The 21,009-nt window shown below is 36.0% G+C and overlaps 1 protein-coding gene across 1 annotated transcript; it reads right to left on the bottom strand.

Moving 5' to 3' along the window:
* Window positions 1-14,132: 14,132 nt before the first annotated feature.
* LOC131067750 (F-box/kelch-repeat protein At3g61590) lies at window positions 14,133-16,418 on the bottom strand. The gene is made up of 2 exons (XM_058002877.2): window positions 16,052-16,418; window positions 14,133-15,637 (listed from the first exon to the last, which is right to left on the bottom strand). Exons 1-2 carry the CDS (start codon window positions 16,098-16,100, stop codon window positions 14,475-14,477), a joined length of 1,212 nt encoding a protein of 403 aa, XP_057858860.2. The 5' UTR covers window positions 16,101-16,418; the 3' UTR covers window positions 14,133-14,474.
* Window positions 16,419-21,009: the final 4,591 nt, after the last annotated feature.

Genomic DNA, 21,009 nt, shown 5'->3' on the forward strand with positions numbered 1-21,009 from the left:
TTCTTGGAAGAAGCCAAGAGATATCTCTCATGTTCGATGTTTCAGATGTGACAAATTTGGTCACTATGCTAAAGAATGTCAGACTGATCCTATGCAAAAAGAAGCCAACCTAAATGAAGTCTCAGAACAAAATGATGACTTCTTATTCATCTCTGCCCTGTCAAGCAACATACCCACAGACAGTAACACATAGCTGATTGACAGTAGTGCTTCCAGACACACCACAGGTTACCGTGATCACCTTTCAGACTTAGTAGAAAAGGATACCAGTCTACATGTGGTAATTGGTGACGATGCTCGATATTCGGTAAGAGGTTCTGGCACTACTTCCTTAAATTTAGACTTTGATATTTCACTTCACCTTAGTGATATCTTATTTGTTCCTGAAATTAAAAGAAACTTAATTTCCATTTCTGCTCTAGAAGATAAACGTTATCAAATTGCATTTTCTGAGGGTAAAGTACTTGCTTGGCCTAAGAAATCTAGTTTTAAATCTGCTCGTGTAATTGGAAATAAATATGATAGTTTATATAAGCTCTCTGCTAACCCTGTTCAAGCCCTCATTAATGAGGCTCCCAAATCCTGTGAGCTATGGCATGGAAGACTTGGACACTTACACTATCAAGCACTTCCCTCCCTTGGAAAGTTGGTCAAAGGTATGCCTAAACTCAGTCAAATTCATGATGACACATACAAAGGTTGTGCTATAGGTAAAATGTTAAAAGCCCTTTTCATAAAAGTGAAAATAGAGCTAAAGATAAACTAGAACTTGTTCACTCTGATTTATGTGGTCCTATGTCTATAGCATCTCCTAGTGGATTTCTTTATTATGTAATCTTCATAGATGATTTCTCTAGGAAAACTTGGATCTACTTCTTGAAATCTAAAGAATCTGATGAAGTCTTAAGTAGATTTAAAGAGTTTAAGGCATTGGCTGAAAACACCTCTGGTAAAAGAATTAAATGTTTAAGATCTGACAATGGAGGTGAGTATACCTCTGGTAGCTCTCATGATTTTTGTGTTGAGACAGGAATTAAGAGGGAGTTCTAAGTTCCATACAATCCTCAGCAAAATGGAGTTGCTAAAAGGAAGAATAGAACAATTGTTGAGGCTGCAAAGGCTATGATTCATGATCAAGATTTGCAAACCTCTCTATGGGCTGAGGCTTCTAGAACGACAGTATATATTCAGAATAGATGTCCTCACCGTGTTCTAAAGAATATGACTCCTAAAGAAGCCTTCACAGGATCCAAACCTAAAATCAGTCACTTAAGAATTTTTGGAAGTCTTGTATATGTTCATGTGCCCAAGGAAAAGCGAACCAAGTTGGAACCCTCCGGAAAGAAAGACATGCTAGTTGGATATAGTGAATCCTCCAAGGCCTTCAGGATCTATATTCCAGGTCAAAGGTATGTTGAGGTAAGTAGGGATGTTACTTTTGAAGAAGATATTGCCTTTAAGAAATCAAAAGGTTCTCTTGTTATTGATGAAGTTAATGACAATCAAGATATGAATGTTGATACTAACCCTGAGATTCAGAGGGAGTTCGTTGAACCGCCACCTCAAGAAGAGCATAATGATCCACCTGAGCCTATGAATCCCATTGATATACCTAGTAACATTGTTGTTAGCAAAAAGAGGCCACTTTGGGTGAGAAAAACAATTCAAGAAGCTGAAAGATTTGCAGCTCCCAGTGGCACTTTCCATGAAACCAAGAGACTGCAAGTATTCTCCAATTACGTTGCTTTGATGTGCAATCTCATTGAGTCTGAGCCATGCAATGTTGAAGAAGCCTTGAACCATCATGCCTGGAAGCTAGCTATGGATGAAGAGTATCAGTCAATCATCAAGAATGATGTTTGGGACATTGTGCCTAGACCCAAAGGTAAATATGTTGTTTCCTCTAAATGGTTATTTAAAATTAAACATAATGCTGATGGTAGTATTGAAAAATATAAAGCTAGATTTGTAGCTCGTGGTTTTTCTCAAAAGGAAGGCATAGACTATGAAGAAACATTTGCTCCTGTTGCTAGATATACCTCTATTAGAACTATAATAGCTATTGCTGCAACTAGAGGTTGGAAGCTACATCAAATGGATGTTAAGACTGCCTTCCTTAATGGTGTCATTGAGGAAGAAGTCTATATTGAACAACCTGAGGGTTATGAGATTCCGAATAGAGAAACTCATGTGTGCATATTGAAGAAAGCTCTATATGGCCTCAAACAGGCCCCTCGTGCTTGGTATGAAGGAATTGATAAGTACTTGTTAAGTTTAGGGTTTTGTAAAAATGATGTTGACTCTAACATTTACTTTAAGATATCTAATGATGAAATGCTAATTCTAGTTCTATATGTGGATGATTTATTTCTTACTGGTAAAGATGAACTTATCATTAGATGTAAGAAAGAATTAGCTTCAGAATTTGAAATGGACTTAGGTCTAATGCATTATTTTCTAGGTCTAGAAGTATGGCAAAGATCTAACGAAATTTTTCTAAGTCAAGGAAAGTATACTATTAATATTTTGAAAAGATTTAGAATGATGGATTGTAAACCTATGTCTACTCCTATGGAATCTAACTTAAAGCAGTTGAGTGTTTCTGCAACTAACTCTGATTCTGAAGATCCATCGGAGTACAGGCAGTTGATTGGATCATTGATGTATCTAGTTAACACTAGACTAGACATATGCTATGCAGTGAATGCCCTCAGCCAGTTCATGAGCATGCCCAAACATGTTCATCTTGTTGCAGCCAAGCACATCCTAAGATACTTGCGAGGCACAGTTGGTTATGAGCTGAAGTATCCACTTAACACTTCAATAACCTTGGAAGGTTATTCAGATGCAGATTGGGCTGGAAGTGTCAAAGACAGGAAAAACACTTCTGGCATTTGTTTTAGCTTAGGATCCGCAGTGATCTCTTGGCCTTCCAGAAAACAATCCTCTGTTGCACTAAGTACTGATGAAGCTGAGTATATTGCAGCAAGTGTTGCTTCTAGAGAAGCAATGTGGCTTCGTAAGCTTCTTGTTGGGTTGTTTGGACAACCTTGGGCACCTACAGTTATACATTGTGATAATCAAAGTTGTATCAAGATGTCTGTCAATCCAATGTTTCATGACAAGTCAAAACATGTGGAAACTCATTATCACTTCATTCGAGATATGGTGCAAAGAGATACTATTCAGTTGAAGTATGTCAGCACTAATGATTAGATTGCAGATATCCTCACCAAGCCTCTATCCAAGGTGAAGTTTGTCTACTTCAGAGACAGGCTTGGGATTTCAGAAAATGAGACCTTGGTTGAGAGGGTGTCTCATCCCCAATGATGCATCGTGCTGCATCAACCACCCTCTGTGGGCAATGTAAGGTGGTAGTCTTCTCAGAGAGAAGAATAATTGTTACCATCCTCTGCGGGCAATGTAAGATGGTAGAAAAGATCCTCAACACCCTCTGCGAGCAATGTAAGGTGGTTTCAGTCTTTGCTTGTGTGCAAGATGAAAAGATCTTTTGTTATGCAATTCCAATCTTTGCTTGTGTGCAAGATGGAAGACCTCTGATTATGTAATTCCATTCTATGCTTGTGTGCAAGATGGAAGTCTACTATGTTCTGATTATGTAATCCATTCTTTGCTTGTCTGCAAGATGGAAGATAGCGATTTTCTGATTATATTCTCTTCTCCCTAATTAAGAGGGAGTGTTGGTTTTTAATCAGGGTGAAGAGCAGATTCCAATTGCCTAAGGCAACATTGGAATCCGCCCTTTAGGGCTGGGCCCTTTTCCTCACACGCCACTCTCTAGGGCTGGGCCCTTTCCCACACGCCATCCTCCAATAGGGTTGGGCCCCTTCTCACACACCACTCTCAAATAGGGCCAGTCTTTTAAAAGGACACGCTACACTAATATTCTTGGCGCCAAAATACCACATTCAAAGGCTGACCTAATTAAGGGTAAGATGGATATAAATAAAGATGCAAAGTGAAACATTATACACTTGCAACACATACATCAATTGTGAAATTCGGTCTGCTATCAGCTAATGCGAAATACATCAGAAAGGTGCGAATTCATTTCCAGTCAAGTGTGAACTTTGTAGCTCCTCCTTCATTGTCATCTCTGTTGTTGAAAGTGTGATCTCCGTTGAAGTAGAGGCGCTGACCCTGCATATAATCTCAGAACTGTAGCAGACATGTGAATGTTGAAAGAACAGATCTGATTGTTGATTCACCCACTAAGGAGAAGTGTAGACCTGAACAGCAGACTACAAACCTATTGGAGACAACCTAAGAAGCAGCTTGTGTGCTGACCTATTTGTTGAGTGAACTCCTTCATCAAAGCCCTAAGAGATAAGTTGTAATCAGAACATTATGCTTAATACATAATCAGATCCGAAGATCTTTCTGGCTGGGTTTTTCCTCCTAGGAGCTTTTCCCAGGGTACTTGTGTGTTGTGAGTTCATTTTGTTCATTTCTCTACTTATGCTTAATTCTGGAAAATCCTAACACTAACAGCATTCAACATTATTCTGGAAATTTAGATAGATTTCTATTTTCTGAAAATTGTATTAATATGAAAGTCTAAAAATTAACAATTACAGCCACAACCACTTTATGCCTCTGTAATGTCCCCACTATGAAATAGAATTTAATGGTGAATATTAATAATAAAATTCAAATTCAAAAGAACAAAAATTAAAAATAAAATAAAAATATAAAAGAAGTATATTTAAATATAATAAAAAATTTGATAAGTTAATGAATGGTCAAAAGGGATGAAATGATAAGTTGTGACTCTCCCAAATATGAGGTATAAAAGGGAGAAGAGAACTCATTTGAAGGGGGCATAATTTAGGAATCAGAAGTGCAGATCTGATTTAAATTAGAAAAGCAGATCTGATTGTGAAAGGTTGTGTCCCTTCCAAAGGGCAGAAATAAAGAAGAGTTGCACTCTTTCAAAGGGTGTCTCTTGCCAAAAGGCATACATGATGAGGAGATGTGACCTCTCCCTCACATTTAGAGATATAAAGGAAAGTAATCAAAGCATCTAGGTGACATCACCATCGATCAGATCAGAACAGAACTGTTATTAAGTTACAGGCAGTAACACCCTTGTTCTTGGTGTTAACATTAACTCTTTAATATTATAGAAAAATACGGGTAAAGGATTGGTGTTATCAGAGAAAAAGACAGACGTCGTGGATGTGATTGGCACGCACAGTCAGGTAAGTAGTGAATACATTTTCCTACCAATGTGTATGCATACAACTCAGTTATACCAGAATCGATGTTCTATAACATAGAAACACAAAATGTGCATGAGTATGCATCAATCATTCAATAATAGTAATAAGGGAAACCTATAACATTGTTCTGCATTTAAATGATATCATCTGCATCATACATTAAATATGGTCATTGGTGGATAAAGGATATTGCTGCTGGCATATTTCTATATATTGGTCCATGTACACAATAATTTTTGCGTTATAACTTAATAATCTGAGTACTGTAACTTAATTCATAAAGTCTGAGCGCCATAAATCAGTTTATGCTGATTATAATCTAGTACTCCAAGATAGGGGAACGGTTTATCAAGACACCCTGTCGTATATGGAAAGATAGGGGGAACGGTTTAATAAGACACTCTATCACGCATGGTATGATGGGGAACGGTTTGATAAGACACCCTATCATGCATGGTATGATAGGGGGAAAGTTTGATAAGACACCCTGTCTGGTTTGGTTTGATAGGGGGAACAGTTGATTAAGACACCCTATCCGGTTGGACTTGATAAGGGGGAACGGTTGATCAAGACACCCTGTGAAGCATCTCTAATAGTTTACTGTGCTTGAGGCTTCATTAGCAGCCAAGTAGCCAAGTGAATTATGATTTATGTTTCTAGCTTCTGTAAATGTGTGCTTACTTGTTCTCTCTTTACTTTATACATCAATCATTCTTTGCTTGGTCATAGTTGTTGTTATGATTACTTCTTTATGTAGCAGAATTTGGTAGAATGTTTCCTAGCTTTGTTTTGCAGGTCTTTACTCCTAAATAGATAAAGGTAACCCCTTCTCCCCTCTAACCCTCTTCCTATTGGCTGTAAATCATATCTAGGGCAAAATTAGGGTCTCTTTCAAAAAGGGGACATTACAGCCTCCGAATTGCCCACTAACACACCTAAACATGGCTTCCAGGTTACTTGCACAATCAGCCAACCAACACACTCAGCAGTATCCATCTCATATTTTAAAACTAAACAACATTCATTATCATATGGAGTGATGTGATGCCTATGCAGCGGATTTGTGCAATATCAGAATCATTAAAAGATTAATGTACCATCCAATGTCTCAAACGTTAGAATATGTAAATTAATTATTGCCCTGATTGTCGGTACAGACAGAGGACCCCTCACCATCTCTAGCTGACAAAGTAATTACTTTTGTCATCCACGCCATTAACGGCAACCTTATCCTTATCTATACTGCTTATCACTAATGTTACAGCTATCTTCCTTCTACAGTAGACAGGATTTAATATGTATTGCTTTATAAATTAATGAATTGAGCCTGTGTCCATCAGAGCTCCTTTGTGAGTTTCTCCCCCGATCCATGTTTTAACATGGTATCAGAGCTGAAGGCCTATAGTTTCCTCGAGAGGCAGAAGAGTCCACGGAGTGCAAGATTGGTGATTGGTAAATCACAGAAGTCCCAAGCTGCTTGCAGAAGTTTGCAACCAGTTAGCCAGCATGCATCAGGCAGAATCCAAGGAGAGCAAGATTGGAGAGTTCGACCTGCAGAAGTCTAAGAAAGTAGAAGAGCCACGTTATTTGATCGCTGCTGGAGTTGAAAGGTCAAACCACAGTTGAATTGCCAGATTGCAGAATGTAAAAAAGAGATAATCGCTTGAAGTATTGCTGCAAAATATTGCAACCATTGTGTGAGCAAAGAAAGCGCTGCAGAGATCTGTAAGCCACCCAGCATAATGTTTTGCATGGAGACAGCTGTAAGGAGACTGTAGTCCCCAGTTAAAAAGGAGGAAATTACATGTTTTTAGAGCCCAAGCTGCATTACGTGTAAAACGGAGTTGCTGCATCTAAGTGAGATAGATTCCAGCATCTATAGGAGCACTGATTTGAGAGGCACACTGGAGGACAAAATGAAACTGAGCCAATCAAAGAAGGAAATCGCCACGGAAAGGAGGAGTTGACCGCTGCCAAAAGTTGTTGAAGCTGTTTAGCACAGCAGGAGAGGAGAAGAGTTGATCACTGTTGTCTGAAGAAACCGCTACCATCTGAGAAGGAGATTCATCTAGCCAAGCCCACAGTCTGGGGCCTCCTCCACCAGAGATCAAATCTAAAAGCTTATCAAGCTGTTTGTAGTCTTTGATACAGGCATTACCATTCTTGATTGACATGTATTGTCATTGTGAAAGCTGCTGTTGTGGACTCAAAATACTGCCTAGATATGTCACCTTTCATCCCGTTTAGATACCTGTCTATCCATGCCAATCACTCTTGTGCTGGAATTCATAGCGGAGGACATGCAAGATGCGAGGTGTCGCCAGTTCCTGAAGGACAAAGCTGCTACTACTAAGTGTGAGGAGTTTTAACATGAACTACAAAGTGTCCGATGCCTTCTATAAAGAAGTTCATGACCTTTGTTCATACTAGTAGTTGAAATGTGTTTTGTAAGAGTTAAATAAAGAATGGCAGCATTGAAGGGTTTGGACTGTGAAGATAAAAGCTGCCAAATCTCAGTAGAAGGAAGATGTCAAAGAAAGAAGACCGCCAAAAGAGTGATTCATGTGGGATCAAATAAGATGTCTCAGGCCAAATCTGGGAGAATGATCTGGCACTGTCAGAAGTGTATTCACTCCAAGTCTAGCAGCTGAAAGCAGGTCACAGAAAATTCAACTAGAAGTCGGATCTCTATTGAAAGAGATCACATGCTGCTATTGAAAGAGGACACATGTAATAGATACAAAATGTGAAACCGGCAGTTAAAGTCAAAGCTGCTGAGGTGTTTTTCAGCCACCTGTTGAAGGAAGGCATATCACAACATTTATACAGTCATTACCAGTAGATATCAAGGTCAGATCGCAGCTTCTATAAAGAGATAGCTGAGAATGAACCACTAAAGAGGAGCTGTCAAAGGTTGTGAAAGTGGCAGCGAGAAGTATTGAAGGAAGATCGCTGCAGAAAGGTGTGATCAGAGATTGAAAAGTCATTCAGAATCAGATCAAAGTTTGAAGGGTCCCATGTTAAGGGAGATCAAAACAAAAAGGTATTGTTTGAAAATAGAGATCGATGTTGTTGAAAGTTTCCTCCACCACAAGGTAGTCTTGGCTGTGAAAATAGGGCAAAATTATTGAATATTGTCATCCTAAGTCTAAGAGATCACTGGCAAAAGAAGATCAATTGTAGTTTGTGTGAATCTATCATGTCCCCTCCCTGATCATCATATATAAAACCTAAATGAAATAATTATTACTAATTAATATAATATTTATTAATGAAAGATTAATTGAAATATTATTATTTAATTAATATTCAGATATTCATGTATTATTCATAACTAACAAAACCATGGCCACGGTGGCACTAATTTGGAAGAGTAATCAATAAGAACAACAATGACTATAAGTATCTATCAAACCGATCTCATGACAAAGTCATATATCACCGATAATATCAAGCAAGGACACGATAGATTGCTAGGTCGACTAAGACATATATATGGGGGGAGAAAGTAATTGATTAAGTCTACTTAATAAGTATCGATTAATGTTTAAAGTCAGCAGCTTGTATCAACATAGGGAAAAGACACTAATCAAATGATTAGTCAGCAGTGGTTAAGAAAGCAAGGAGTTGTTAAGACAGCAATATAAAATACAGTGATCGGGAATGCAGTGATTACACCTTGTATGACAACGAACAGGATGCTGGTAATAATGATCATTAAAAGAATGTGAAAGAGAATGAGCATAAATTAAGTTTTATACATTATCATGAAAGGATGCAATTTGACTTGCTATTAAGAGTTAATATGCATTGATAAAGACAATGAAGCAGCGATAAGCGCAGATTATAATGAACAGTGATATAAATATAAATTCACTAAAAGAGCAATGAAGATGTCGAAGATGTTATTTATCATAAATATCATTGCTGTTTTTGAGGAAGGTTGATTTTATAAGGATCAAAGTGAAGCGCTTAAAGATAGCGATTGAATTTAAAAGTAAGAAACTAGTACATCAAGACAAGGCTTAGATAATTAAAGGGGTGCGATTAGTGAAGGAGGTTATGATCAAGAGGCAGGGGTCATGTCTCCTCCTTCCATACCAATGGTATAAAATGATCTTCCCAACATTTCCATTGGGCATCGTGGAATTTATTTCTTGTTTCTAATCTAGTTGGATTGCTCTTTAGGAGCCATTGCCAAAGGCAAAATATAGGTTATATAAGGAATACAGTCCTAAACCAGAAATAGCGACATATTCGAATTGGTTTTGTCTTCTATTTTGGCCACCATTGTTGGAGGCTTCTACAGTCAAATCTGAATCAGCCATGAACCTTCTCCATGAAAGGATTGTAGATGATAATCCACCCAAAATTAGAGAGGGTTATCAAGATAAGTTCTTTCCTTCAAACAATTCTCTAAATTTTAAGTTAAATATTATAATGAAATGGATTTAGTTTCATAAAATTATATTTATTAATATATTACAACCCTCAACTTAAGTTAGAATTGTTGTTTTGGGACTGGATTATAGTAATTCCCAAAAGGGGAGATTACAGAATCACAAGTCAAAGTTACCATAGTATTGATTAGAGATCTGGCACAGCCGCTAAGTAAGAAACAGAGGAGGAGATTAAAGCACTAGAGGAGATTGCAGATCCATGAAGATAGATAACCACTGCCAAAAAGATAGAAGGCTGATGATGGATTGTTTTTCTTTTTGAGCACTAATTGCAAAAGAGATTGCTAATCTTTACCAAGCCGCAGCTAGAAAAGAAAGAATCCAAAGGAGTGTGATGACCACAAATTGCTGAAGTCTACGGATCGGAAGTGAGAAGATCCAACCGTAGCTGAAGAAAGATTACTCAAGGAAAAGAGGTAAAACAAAAATCCCCCACAGTATTGAGACGTAAATGGGCTTAAGTAATAATATTGTATTTTTGTGCAAATGATTGAGCGTGAGTCACATTTGTTAAAAGGTAAAATTGAAGTATGTATTGTACCTGATTTATTGTTGGGGGTGCATGATCGGTTGTACCCAACACCCCAGAGTTTTTGGTTTAACATATTGATAAACTATGTATGTCAAAAGGATTCCTATAGGACTAATGAGTACAGCGGCTGGTTACCCATGTATCAAGGTAGGTGGATCACTTTTTATATGGACTCAATAATCAGTGCAGATAACGAAGAAGAAGCATAAAAGTCAATGAATAAAACTTAGAGTGATGTCAAAAATTGTATGCATTATAAGTTAGTTTCCCCAGCATGACAGGTTCATGGTTAGCCAAAACCATTTTTATGTGAGGTTTGTGGTTATCTGAAACCATTTGTGTGATAGGTTCATGGTAATCCGACACCATTTGTGAGGTTTGTGGTAGTCCAAAACCATTTGTAAGTTCGTGACCAGCAAAAACCACTTGTATGTGCGGTTCATGGTAAGTCAAACACTTGTATGCGAGGTTTGTGGTAAGCTAGAAACAACTTCAGAATTGTATTGGTTAGGTATAAGCTACAAAATCCCAAGATGATTATGCTGAGGAAAAGTCAGAAAAATGAAGCAGCACACCAAAAACCAATTAGATAGAACTTGTATAAGTGTTGTAAATAGGTACCTAATAAGGCTTTGAGCCGGGACCCATCTTTTCAAGAATATGGGAGGGATATTCAAATTAATCAACATACTTAATTTATGGGGGGATGTTAGAATATATAAATTAATTATTGCCCTGACTGTTCTTTACAGACAGAGGACCCCTCACCATCTCCAGCTGATAAAGTAATTATTTTTGTCATCCATGCCATTAATAACAACCTTATCCTTATCTCTAATGCTCATCATTAATGTTGTAGCTATCTTCCTGCTACAGTAGACAGACGATTTAATATGTATCGCTCTATAAATTAATGGATTGAGCCCGTGTTCATCACAGCTCCTTTGTGAGTTTCTCCTCCAACCCATGTTTTAACATCAAATATGTCCATAAATAACACAAAATAAATACAGTCCAATGTCTCAAACATTATGGAGTTTTGAAAATTATCTTTCTGCATTTAGTTGGTTTCATGTCTTTCGACATTCTTTCCTGTAAACAGCCTTCCAGTTCTAATCTTAATGATTTTCTTTTTTGATGACATTTTGGAGAAATGATTATCATTTTGATGTCCTTGGACAAGTTTCTCTTGTAAAACCTCTATGCTCAAGAATCTCCAGATTTAAGTAAAACTAGCAGGCAAGGTAGAGCAGGGGAAGAAATGATCATAATGGAAGGTTGAAGTAGTTTGCAGAATTTCCCTCAAGGATCCCTATTCATCATTTTTTATTTCATTTTTTCTTGCATGAGCAGAATTTTCAACTGTATCATTAATTCTATTCTGACTGTCCTTTTCTTATGCATAACCACCATGTCTCCTACAGCCTTACTATTGAATGTCCTAAATAATGCAGTTCTAAACATTATCTATATTTTCCTTTCCAAGGCAGTTTAAATTATCATATGTGCATCAGGTGTTAGAAGGATGAGTAAGAAAATTCCTATCCCTAGCGGGGAGGTTCAAGTTGACATCTTGATTGCATGGAATGATAGAAAACACTCAAGGGAATTCCATAAGAGATATAACTAAAGGAGATGTTAAAAAATGATACTGCCAATGGTTAGAAACTAGTTCAAGAATGTAATATGCGTAATAAAAAATTCAAGAAAACCACCTGACCAGATGAACAGAGAAGTATCTGCCCAATTAATGTCCAATGGATGCTAGGAAAATGTAAATTAGCATATATTGTACACCAACTAGCACCAATCGCTAATGGAGATGACCTGATGAAGCAGATTGCTTTCTCATTGCCCCATAGTGTTTCAGTTTCTGTAGATGAATCTGATATAGAAAATGTGTAAAGGCAACAATATGCAAATATTTTGTAACAGAAAAATTAACAGTGTGGAAGAGCTGAAAAAGAGCTGAAAATGCAATTTTAATGCTGAGAATCTCAAGGCATCTCAGTGGGATCTCAACAACAAACAGAAAGAAAAATGGTTAAATTTTACCATAGTTTACTGGCTTTGCTGCCTAATCCCCCAATGTTTTAATCTCACCTGTTGCCTTGAATTGCAAATCTTCTTCACCAAACTGTTTCTGATGTCACTCATCATGATCTTATTATATTAAGCAAATGGTTACAGATATAACAGAAGAGAACAAATTCTTCCAATTTCAAATGAAAGCAGGTGTGATGCCTAAGTAGCTGAATTGTGCAATATCAAAACCAAAATGTGTCAGGAATGACTGAACAGATCCTCATCTAGCAGTGAAATATATGAAATACGCAGCTCTCAATTCTGGAACAATTACAAAGTTGTGACAAGTGCCTGCGTACAGAATAAAAGAAGAGACAATTTGACGGGTCTGCTTCTCAAATGTTTTGATTAAAAGTAGACCACAAAATTCAATACCTTACAAATGACTACCTACCTGCTATTATTGTCTGAGATTAGGATCATGTGACCCTTAACTCATAATAAAGGCAACCAACAAGAAATTATCAAACTAGCAATTAACATATGACTTTGTCAACAATTAGTTGTACTACAAATTGGTTGCTTCATAACAGAACAACGTCCAAAGGGTTATGATCATAGCATCGAAAGCTTATGTCTAAGAAACAGAGGTTCCAGGTTTAATGAGCTGGTAGATTTTGTTATTACTTTAAAAAAAACAGCTACAGGCGTAGCCTATTATCTATCATCTGTTTGTTAATAAGATTCACTCAAATGTGACAAAAACAGATCCTTTCATATCATATTCATGAAAAGATGACAAATAGGTTATGAGAAGGCAACAACAGCCAATATGAAAACTTCAAACTTACTTGGGGCTTTTACGATTTATTTCCCAAATAGAGGAATAGTAGTTAGATAATCTTTTCCCAGACATCATATATCAATGATATAATTAGGGATATCTCTAAAAGGGTACTTGGCCATTTCACATTAAAGCCAGAATCCATTCTTGCAGAAGGATACAAATTTGTTGTCCATCGGGACAATTGCTCAGATGTTGTAGTTTTCAGCTTTGATAGGGCACAGCTTTTCATTTAACTTGGATACTCATGCTTTTTGGTGTAGCACAAAATGTAGTTCTTCCAAAAGACAGCAGAATTGAGATGTATGTCTGAAATTTGTTTTTGTGCTAACGTGCAATAAAAATCACAGTATAGCCATTTACAAATGTTTCGTCCTGGCTCCTAAGAGAATTGACAATTTCTTAGTGAGTTAGATCTCCCAAACAGAAACAGATCACAATGACTCTATAATCTTGGTGATTCTCAATTCCAAATGGAAACATTAAAGGATGCCCTGTAGCAGATCTGTATCACTTCTGTAAGTCTTTATTTGTGTTAGTTAACTCAAGGATTTGAAATTCTGTCTCCTTACTAATTTTTTGTTTTTATTACCAATAATCAGTGTTCTTTCGGAAGTTAGTATAGACTCCCATCCAGCCGGAATTAGCAGTTTCATTGTTCCATGCCCACTGAAATATATATTTCTTCACAAATTTAACAGGGACCCCAATAAAATTAATCACTAGGTTGGTCATTTGGCACAATCAATTGAATGATATATATAAATATTTAATACTCGTTTACAGAATTCAGAAGCATCAATATAATATTATACACAGTTTAAGGGTGGAATGTCTACAAAATGAGTGAATGGTTAAATGCATGTTCAGTCTTAGGAGTTTATATGGAAGTATGTTAAACATCGAGTTATTACAATACAACAAGAGATTTGTGGCAATCTTTTGACACTGCTGTGACATAATGAATATGGAAATACTGAAAGAAAAGTATTGATCAATATCCCTTCCAAGTGAATTTTAAAACTGAGTTGAAATTGCACTCACACTGTTCCCATATTTACATTCTAATGCAAAAAATTCAATTAAAGAATCTACATACAACATTCTAAAGAATATCAACAATTTAAGAAAATACAGAGGATGTCAATCCTAAAAATTGACAGACATCAGATTTCATGTGCAAGATGGAAATGACAGATCTCACAAGTTATGCACACTCATCATCCCACCATTCTCATTACAAGGTGAAATGCACCAACCTTGGTTCCCTTAGAGATATGCGTTCTGAAATAACTGAACTGAGGCTGTGAATGTACTGGCATGAGAACTAGACCATAAATCCGAATTCCATTTGAGAAAATCTAAAATCATCACATATCTAGGCGAGGTTGGAAACAAAAACCATTAAAGATGTGTAGATGAGGATCAACTAGCTCTGGACAACATTGCATCCAATTCCAAGATTGGGTTGAGAGGTCATACACTAACATTTTAGGGTATTTCTTGCTGGTGAAATAAATGAGATCCCCATGGCCAACACAAGCAAATCGTCTTGACAAAGACATCAGAAATCCATCACAAAATTCTTTAGGTAATCCACCAACCTTCATCCATTCTACACTGGCTTCATTAAGCTCCCACATTCCAATTTCTGTTGTAATACCAGAATTCCCTATTCCTCCAATCAGGATCAGCCTTCCTTTATGATCCATGAGCTTTACAGAAGTCAATAAAGCAGGCATAGGAGCACTAATTCGGAACCAAGACCCATTATGAACATTGAAACCTATGATATTCCATGGAGCCTGTCCTATCACACAATACAAGATTCCATGGCTTATTGCTCTCCATGGAAATACAGGTGCTTCTACAAGGAAACTCCTACTTCTCATCCAACAATTAGTTTCTGAATCATACACCTCAGCTGTAAGGACAAATTGATCAATATCTCCAGAAACAAGTTCAGATCCTGCTAATACCATCTTAAAGGACCTTGTCATCTTTTCTACCACCACACCAGCAACTAGAAAGAAGAATTTCAAGAGACCTGGAGGTCTAGGCACAACTCTCCACGATTTGGAGAAAGGGTTGCATATATACAAACTATTTATATTGTTTGCCTTAGGAATCATGCATATAAGCCCCTCTGCTGTGGCAACTGCCCTGCTCTCCGTTGGAAGAAAGTTAAACGGCAAATTGATCCATCTGTTTTCCAAGGGATCATAAGCTAATCCCAAATTCTCATGTTTCTTTGGAAACACAAGGAACCACGGTTCACGTTCTACTAAAAAATAGGCCTCTGAATAATAATGTGAAAAAAGTCTTGAATTTATCATAGAATTCCATGATTTACATACTAATTGGGATCTTACAATGCTGGGGACTGGCAACCATGGCAGAACTCTTTCAATCAGATGGTCTGGAAGAAGTCTCCATATATTCGCATCCATTTTGGATGTTTCCTTTTTGGGTTGGGACACCATTTCTCTTCCATATTTATCGTCTTCTTCATGTATTCCATTATATCCCAAATCTATAAGATAAGATAAAAAGCAGTTTAACATCTCTTACGTCGAAATGGTTTGTATAACATAATAAAGTTTGTTTACAGAAGATTGAAACTGTGAAAGTTTAGTTTAAAATAAAACATCAAATTTGTTTAAATGTATAGATGAAAACCACATGGATCAAACTAAACAACATGAAATTCACATAATTCAACTTTTTTATGAAACCCACATAGATCAAAGAAACCCAATTGCGTTCATAACGCAGATTGCAAAATTGTCTCAAACATAAGCTTGAAAAGGTTGCTTAGTAATGTTAATATTTTTCAAAATTAAGCTTGGCCCAATTGAATTCATGCCACAGATTGCAAATTCTGCTCTATTAAAACCTATAAATTTCTTTTAATTGGTAATTACAAATAATGAATGTCATTATGTACCTGAGAAAATAACAGAGCCCTCCGCGTCTACAGCAGGAACGGCAGCCATGTTTGAAAAACCAATATAAATGTCCCAAATCAAGAACGTTCGAAACAAAGCTGTAAATTCATCTCGAATGCAATTGTGTGATCTCTAATATGTGGTGTCAAACGACATATCCACTCTGTAATTCGTTGGCATTAATTGATTAATCGATGAAGTACAAACATGTGCAAGTTCGTCCATATTGTTTATTTCCAACCGCAACATTGGGCATGTTACTGGATCTTCTTTATAATTCTCTTATTATTTTTGCAGAATCCCTTGCTTACTCCACGAGTTTAATCTAGGAATGCTTAGGGTTCTTAAAAATTGCATCCGGTCCTCTCATCTTGGGGTCGGTATGGATTTATTTTTCCAATAATTCTTAGAATTTTGAGAGTTTAAAACTATTTTTCTAGGACTAATTTTTAAAGGTGGTCTTTTTTTCTAAAATCTTTATTTTATGTATACAAGTGATCAAAAATATTTATTTATTTTGTTTTGTTTTATATGATTATGTGTATATGTCTTAAGTATATTGGTTAGTACATGATTTTGATTGATCTAAGATTTTCACTAATCTTGTATTCAAAATTGTGTTCAAAAAATTATATTTTATCTCTACTTAAAATATTTCTAGGTTTCAAAACATCATTTTTGTGGCCTAGATTAAGACTACACGTATGCTCTTGACCTAGTTCAAGATTGTAGGTAAAACCTTGAACTAAATTAATATTGTAGGTCTGACCTTGACTTGCTTTTATAAATTTCATAATTATTATTGACTCCAAACCAACTTAGTCCAAACTAGTTGTTATGTATAGAATCTTGTGTAAAAAGGTTTTGTTGGCACTCACATGCTTTCTAGGGTTTTAATGCATTTCACAAAGAGTTTATTAATATAGGCTAAAACCATAAACCCTTGGCATATGGGTTGCACTTTAATTTTCTAATTTTTAAGTGATCTACCCAACCTATTATGATTTTTTTAAGTTAAGTCTTCATGTGTCAACTTGTGTTCTTCTACCAACCCTCTTTTTTCTTAATGACCGACCCAACCAATTAATCTTGTGCTTTTAATAATGCTTAAGTCTTCCTTTATGCACACTTGTACAATTGTCCCCACAACTGCCTTCTTAGCATCCACGTGACTAATTTCTATTTGAGAGCATCTATTATTTAGAGTGTAGTTTCTCAATCTATGAGCCTTCTAAAGTCATGCTTATGCACTATGTTGTATGATGAGCCTATATGTTATCCTATTTATTTCATTATTTATTTCACTTTAATCCATGCTTGTAATGTCATTCCAAGACATTTATATACTTTACCTTATTTTCATGAAGCATTAACTATGATAAATGATGATCAATAAACATTTGTATATTTAGTTAGTTGATGACTAGATAATGTTAAGTATTTTTGAAAGGATTGACTTGTTATTTGTGGAAGGAATGATTCATTCATGCGGCTAAAAAGAAGGAGAAGTAGTTGATAGTTGTCAACACAAAATTACTAATGAAAGTGTGGAAAACAAGTAAAATAGAAGTTTTCGTAAAATGTGAATATCTCTCTCATTCCTTAATGAGATTTAGATTTTCAAAATGATCTAGAAATCTCAAAAAGAGGAGAACAAAACCTAAAAAATGTTCAAAGAAAGCCACAAAACCGAGGGAGCTATTCGTGATAGAAGTTGACTAAGTAAAAAGTGGCAATTTGAAAAGAAATTGTACACTTAGTCCAACCTCCACCATTTATTATATTTTGAGTTTTAACTTTCAAAGAAGTTGGATATGAATGCACCAACAAATATCTAACAAATCAGTTTTGTCATAAAAGAGTTCAAACAAACTCTTTTCTAGTTAGTCAAATGAACAACTATAATAGGACTATAATTTCTAGTCATTTTTTGTTGTCACTTGGAAGAATAATCATCTTCCTTGTTTGAAGGAATGTGGTGACACCTAATAGATGTTTGTTAGATTCAATTAGCTTATAAATTCGAGTATGAGTTCAAACAAAGAAGTATTGGATAGTGGGATCATCATTATGTAATATGAGTGATTTTATTTTTAATAGAAAGCAACATATTGCATTCTCAATGGAGAAAATTACTTGTGCATGAAGTTTTGAGAACTTAGTTAAATATTAATCAATCTATAGGAGAGTGCAATTTACCTAAGCAAGGGCCACTTAATTATGCCCTTTCATAGTTATAGTTAGCAGAACCGACAACTTAATTTTTAGTTTCTTGCAGCAACTATTGTACACACGGATTTTCTTTTAGCACAATTATGTTTTTCATTTTTTTTATTGCTTTTACTTAATTTTTTATATAAAATTGATAGAATAGCTTAAAGTCTCACATATCAACATAATATCAACATTAATTATTAAAAAATCAATGTTATGACATCAATGGTTGAGACATCTTATTCCTAACATTCTCCCACTTGTCAAACGCCTTTAAAGAGCCAATAGAAACAAGATTTTAATTTCTAGGAGATAAACAATGAAACCACATCATTAGCACCATCCATAAAATTACCTAAATCTCCAATACGCTTTCGTTCTTCAATAAGATACCAAATCCAAAGAAGACAAGTGTAAAATCCAATTGATAAAAAAGGGCCAAAGGATACAACAATAACTCCACTTTGTTCAAAATATCTACAAAAGAATTAATACAAACTTCAAACCCATTTCCAAAATACAACACAAAAGTCTAACAATCCTCCAAGATAAAGATCAAGCACACAAGTTACAAAAAAATCACATGACTTGAAAAAGAAACCATAACAAATGCTAAATCATCCAACCATCCATACCTCTATGGCTCTATGGTATCAACAACATCAGTGAACTCATGCTAATAACATATCCAACCCATAAACTACAACCAAGATCCATGTGCAAACTTGTCAATGAATAATATGCACATCTTTGAACTCCAACTGTGAGTAATGAAAATCTAGAAAACATCAAGGCATACCAATTCTACCAATAGTATCAGATAGAAGGTAAAATCATTTACTATCAAATAACATCTACAATGATATGCAAAACCTATGAGTACAACTCTCACCATTTAAGTCTCCAAAGTTCTCACATGTCCTCCATACTTAACAAAGGAAAGAGATAAAGGAACCTCCATGTCATCACCAAAATACAATAAACTACAAGTGACGACACATGACCACGAACTAGTGATCACCATAGCTCCACCCAAGATCTCAAAAAAAATGTCATGTGAACCCAAACATCTAGGAAGATAACCAAGACCAAAGAGAGATTGTGCAAATCACACACCTATAGAATGTCCTTCTACATACACCTAAATGCCAAATTATCTCAAGTATGATCTCCTTTATAACATCCCAAGGGAAAAGCATCAACAACACCCATCTCATTTGAAAAAATCAAACATAATGTATCTATATGTAACCAACATGTATGTAGAACTCTACAATCAAGAAGAGAAAACTCAAAGTAACCATTTTTTTAAGAAGGAAATTTCAACCCACCATTTAAGCTATCTCCTAAGATCCTCATAATCAATGAATGTCATCATAAATGAACCAAAATACACAAAAAGATAACCTTGCTATTAATCCCTAAAAATTAATCCTCTAGAGCTATCTATCCAAGCTCAAGATCCATGTCTATGAAAGATATGCATGAAAAATAACTAATCTAAGACACAAATGGGGTATGTGCACAAAGATGGTGGTCAAAAAAGTGGACACCACCCAAAAAAAACATGGAAAAACAAGCAGCGTGTACGCTATTCTAAAATTTGAAATGACCGCGTATGCACTTAGGTTTGTTGTTCCCAAGCCTAGAGAAGGTAGCACGTACATGCTGCTTTTAGACGTGCTACCTCTAAGAAATGAGCGCATGCGTGCTACCTCTAGGAAAATGAGTGCGTGTGTGCTACTTATAGAAAAATGAACGTGTACGCGCTAATAATCCCAAAAGAACCGCGTACACGGTGCCTATCAAAATAAGAAAAAATTGGGCCTTATTTTCCCATGAATAGCGCATTTTTAGTTTTTTTTTCCTTCATTTTCTCTCCTAAACCACGAATGGGGTGCTAGATTTCTCCTCCAGACACTATGGATCAAGGTTAGTTTTTGTTTATTTTTGTCTTTCTTTCCTGTTTTTTCAGTTTGTTTTACATTTTGAATTTAATTTCATTAATTTTGATTAGGTTTTTTCATTTTTTGTTTCAAAAACCAGATTCTTCTAATCTACAACAAGAACAACCAAATGCACCTCCAGAAATCCCACAAGATACACCCCCAATTCCTCCTTTTGACCACACACCTGAAACACAAGAGTAATTAATTAATCAGTTAGGACAAAATACGTCTAAAATCAATAGACTGATTGTTAAGTTGAAAACATCCGAACTTGAGCATCATCAATCCCTCGCCACTAGTCTAGAAACATTAGCTAGTGGTGCCATAGTTATTTCCACACAAACTACCAAATGGGGAAGCTTTAGGGATAGGTGTCGTCAATTCTATGTCGATGGGCTATCATACGAGGGAGTAAAAAACAAAAATATTAGTAAACAACAAATATGTGCCCTTTTCGTTGATCCCAAAATTGGTCAGTCATTACCTCTTAATGCAAAGAGGTTTCCCATACATTGGTGTACCAATATGCAGATGAAGAATCTTTTTTGGCAGAGATGGTGGATGGTCATTAATGATCCACCTTGTAATAATTATGAGGTGCCATTATATTTTTTGAGAAAAGTATATTGTGAGTTTGTGCTAAATGTGCGCCCAAACTATTTTGACATGAGAGAGTTCCATAGTAGAGGTGGAGGCTCTTCCCAAGATAGACCTGGAGCCCATATGCGATTACCCGTGGAGAGTCGCCGCCCCCTAGCACCCAAACCTAAGGTGCATCAAGTTGTCCCAGTAGA

This window comes from Cryptomeria japonica, chromosome 9 (genome assembly GCF_030272615.1).
Source record: "Cryptomeria japonica chromosome 9, Sugi_1.0, whole genome shotgun sequence".
NCBI classification, from domain to species: domain Eukaryota; kingdom Viridiplantae; phylum Streptophyta; class Pinopsida; order Cupressales; family Cupressaceae; genus Cryptomeria; species Cryptomeria japonica.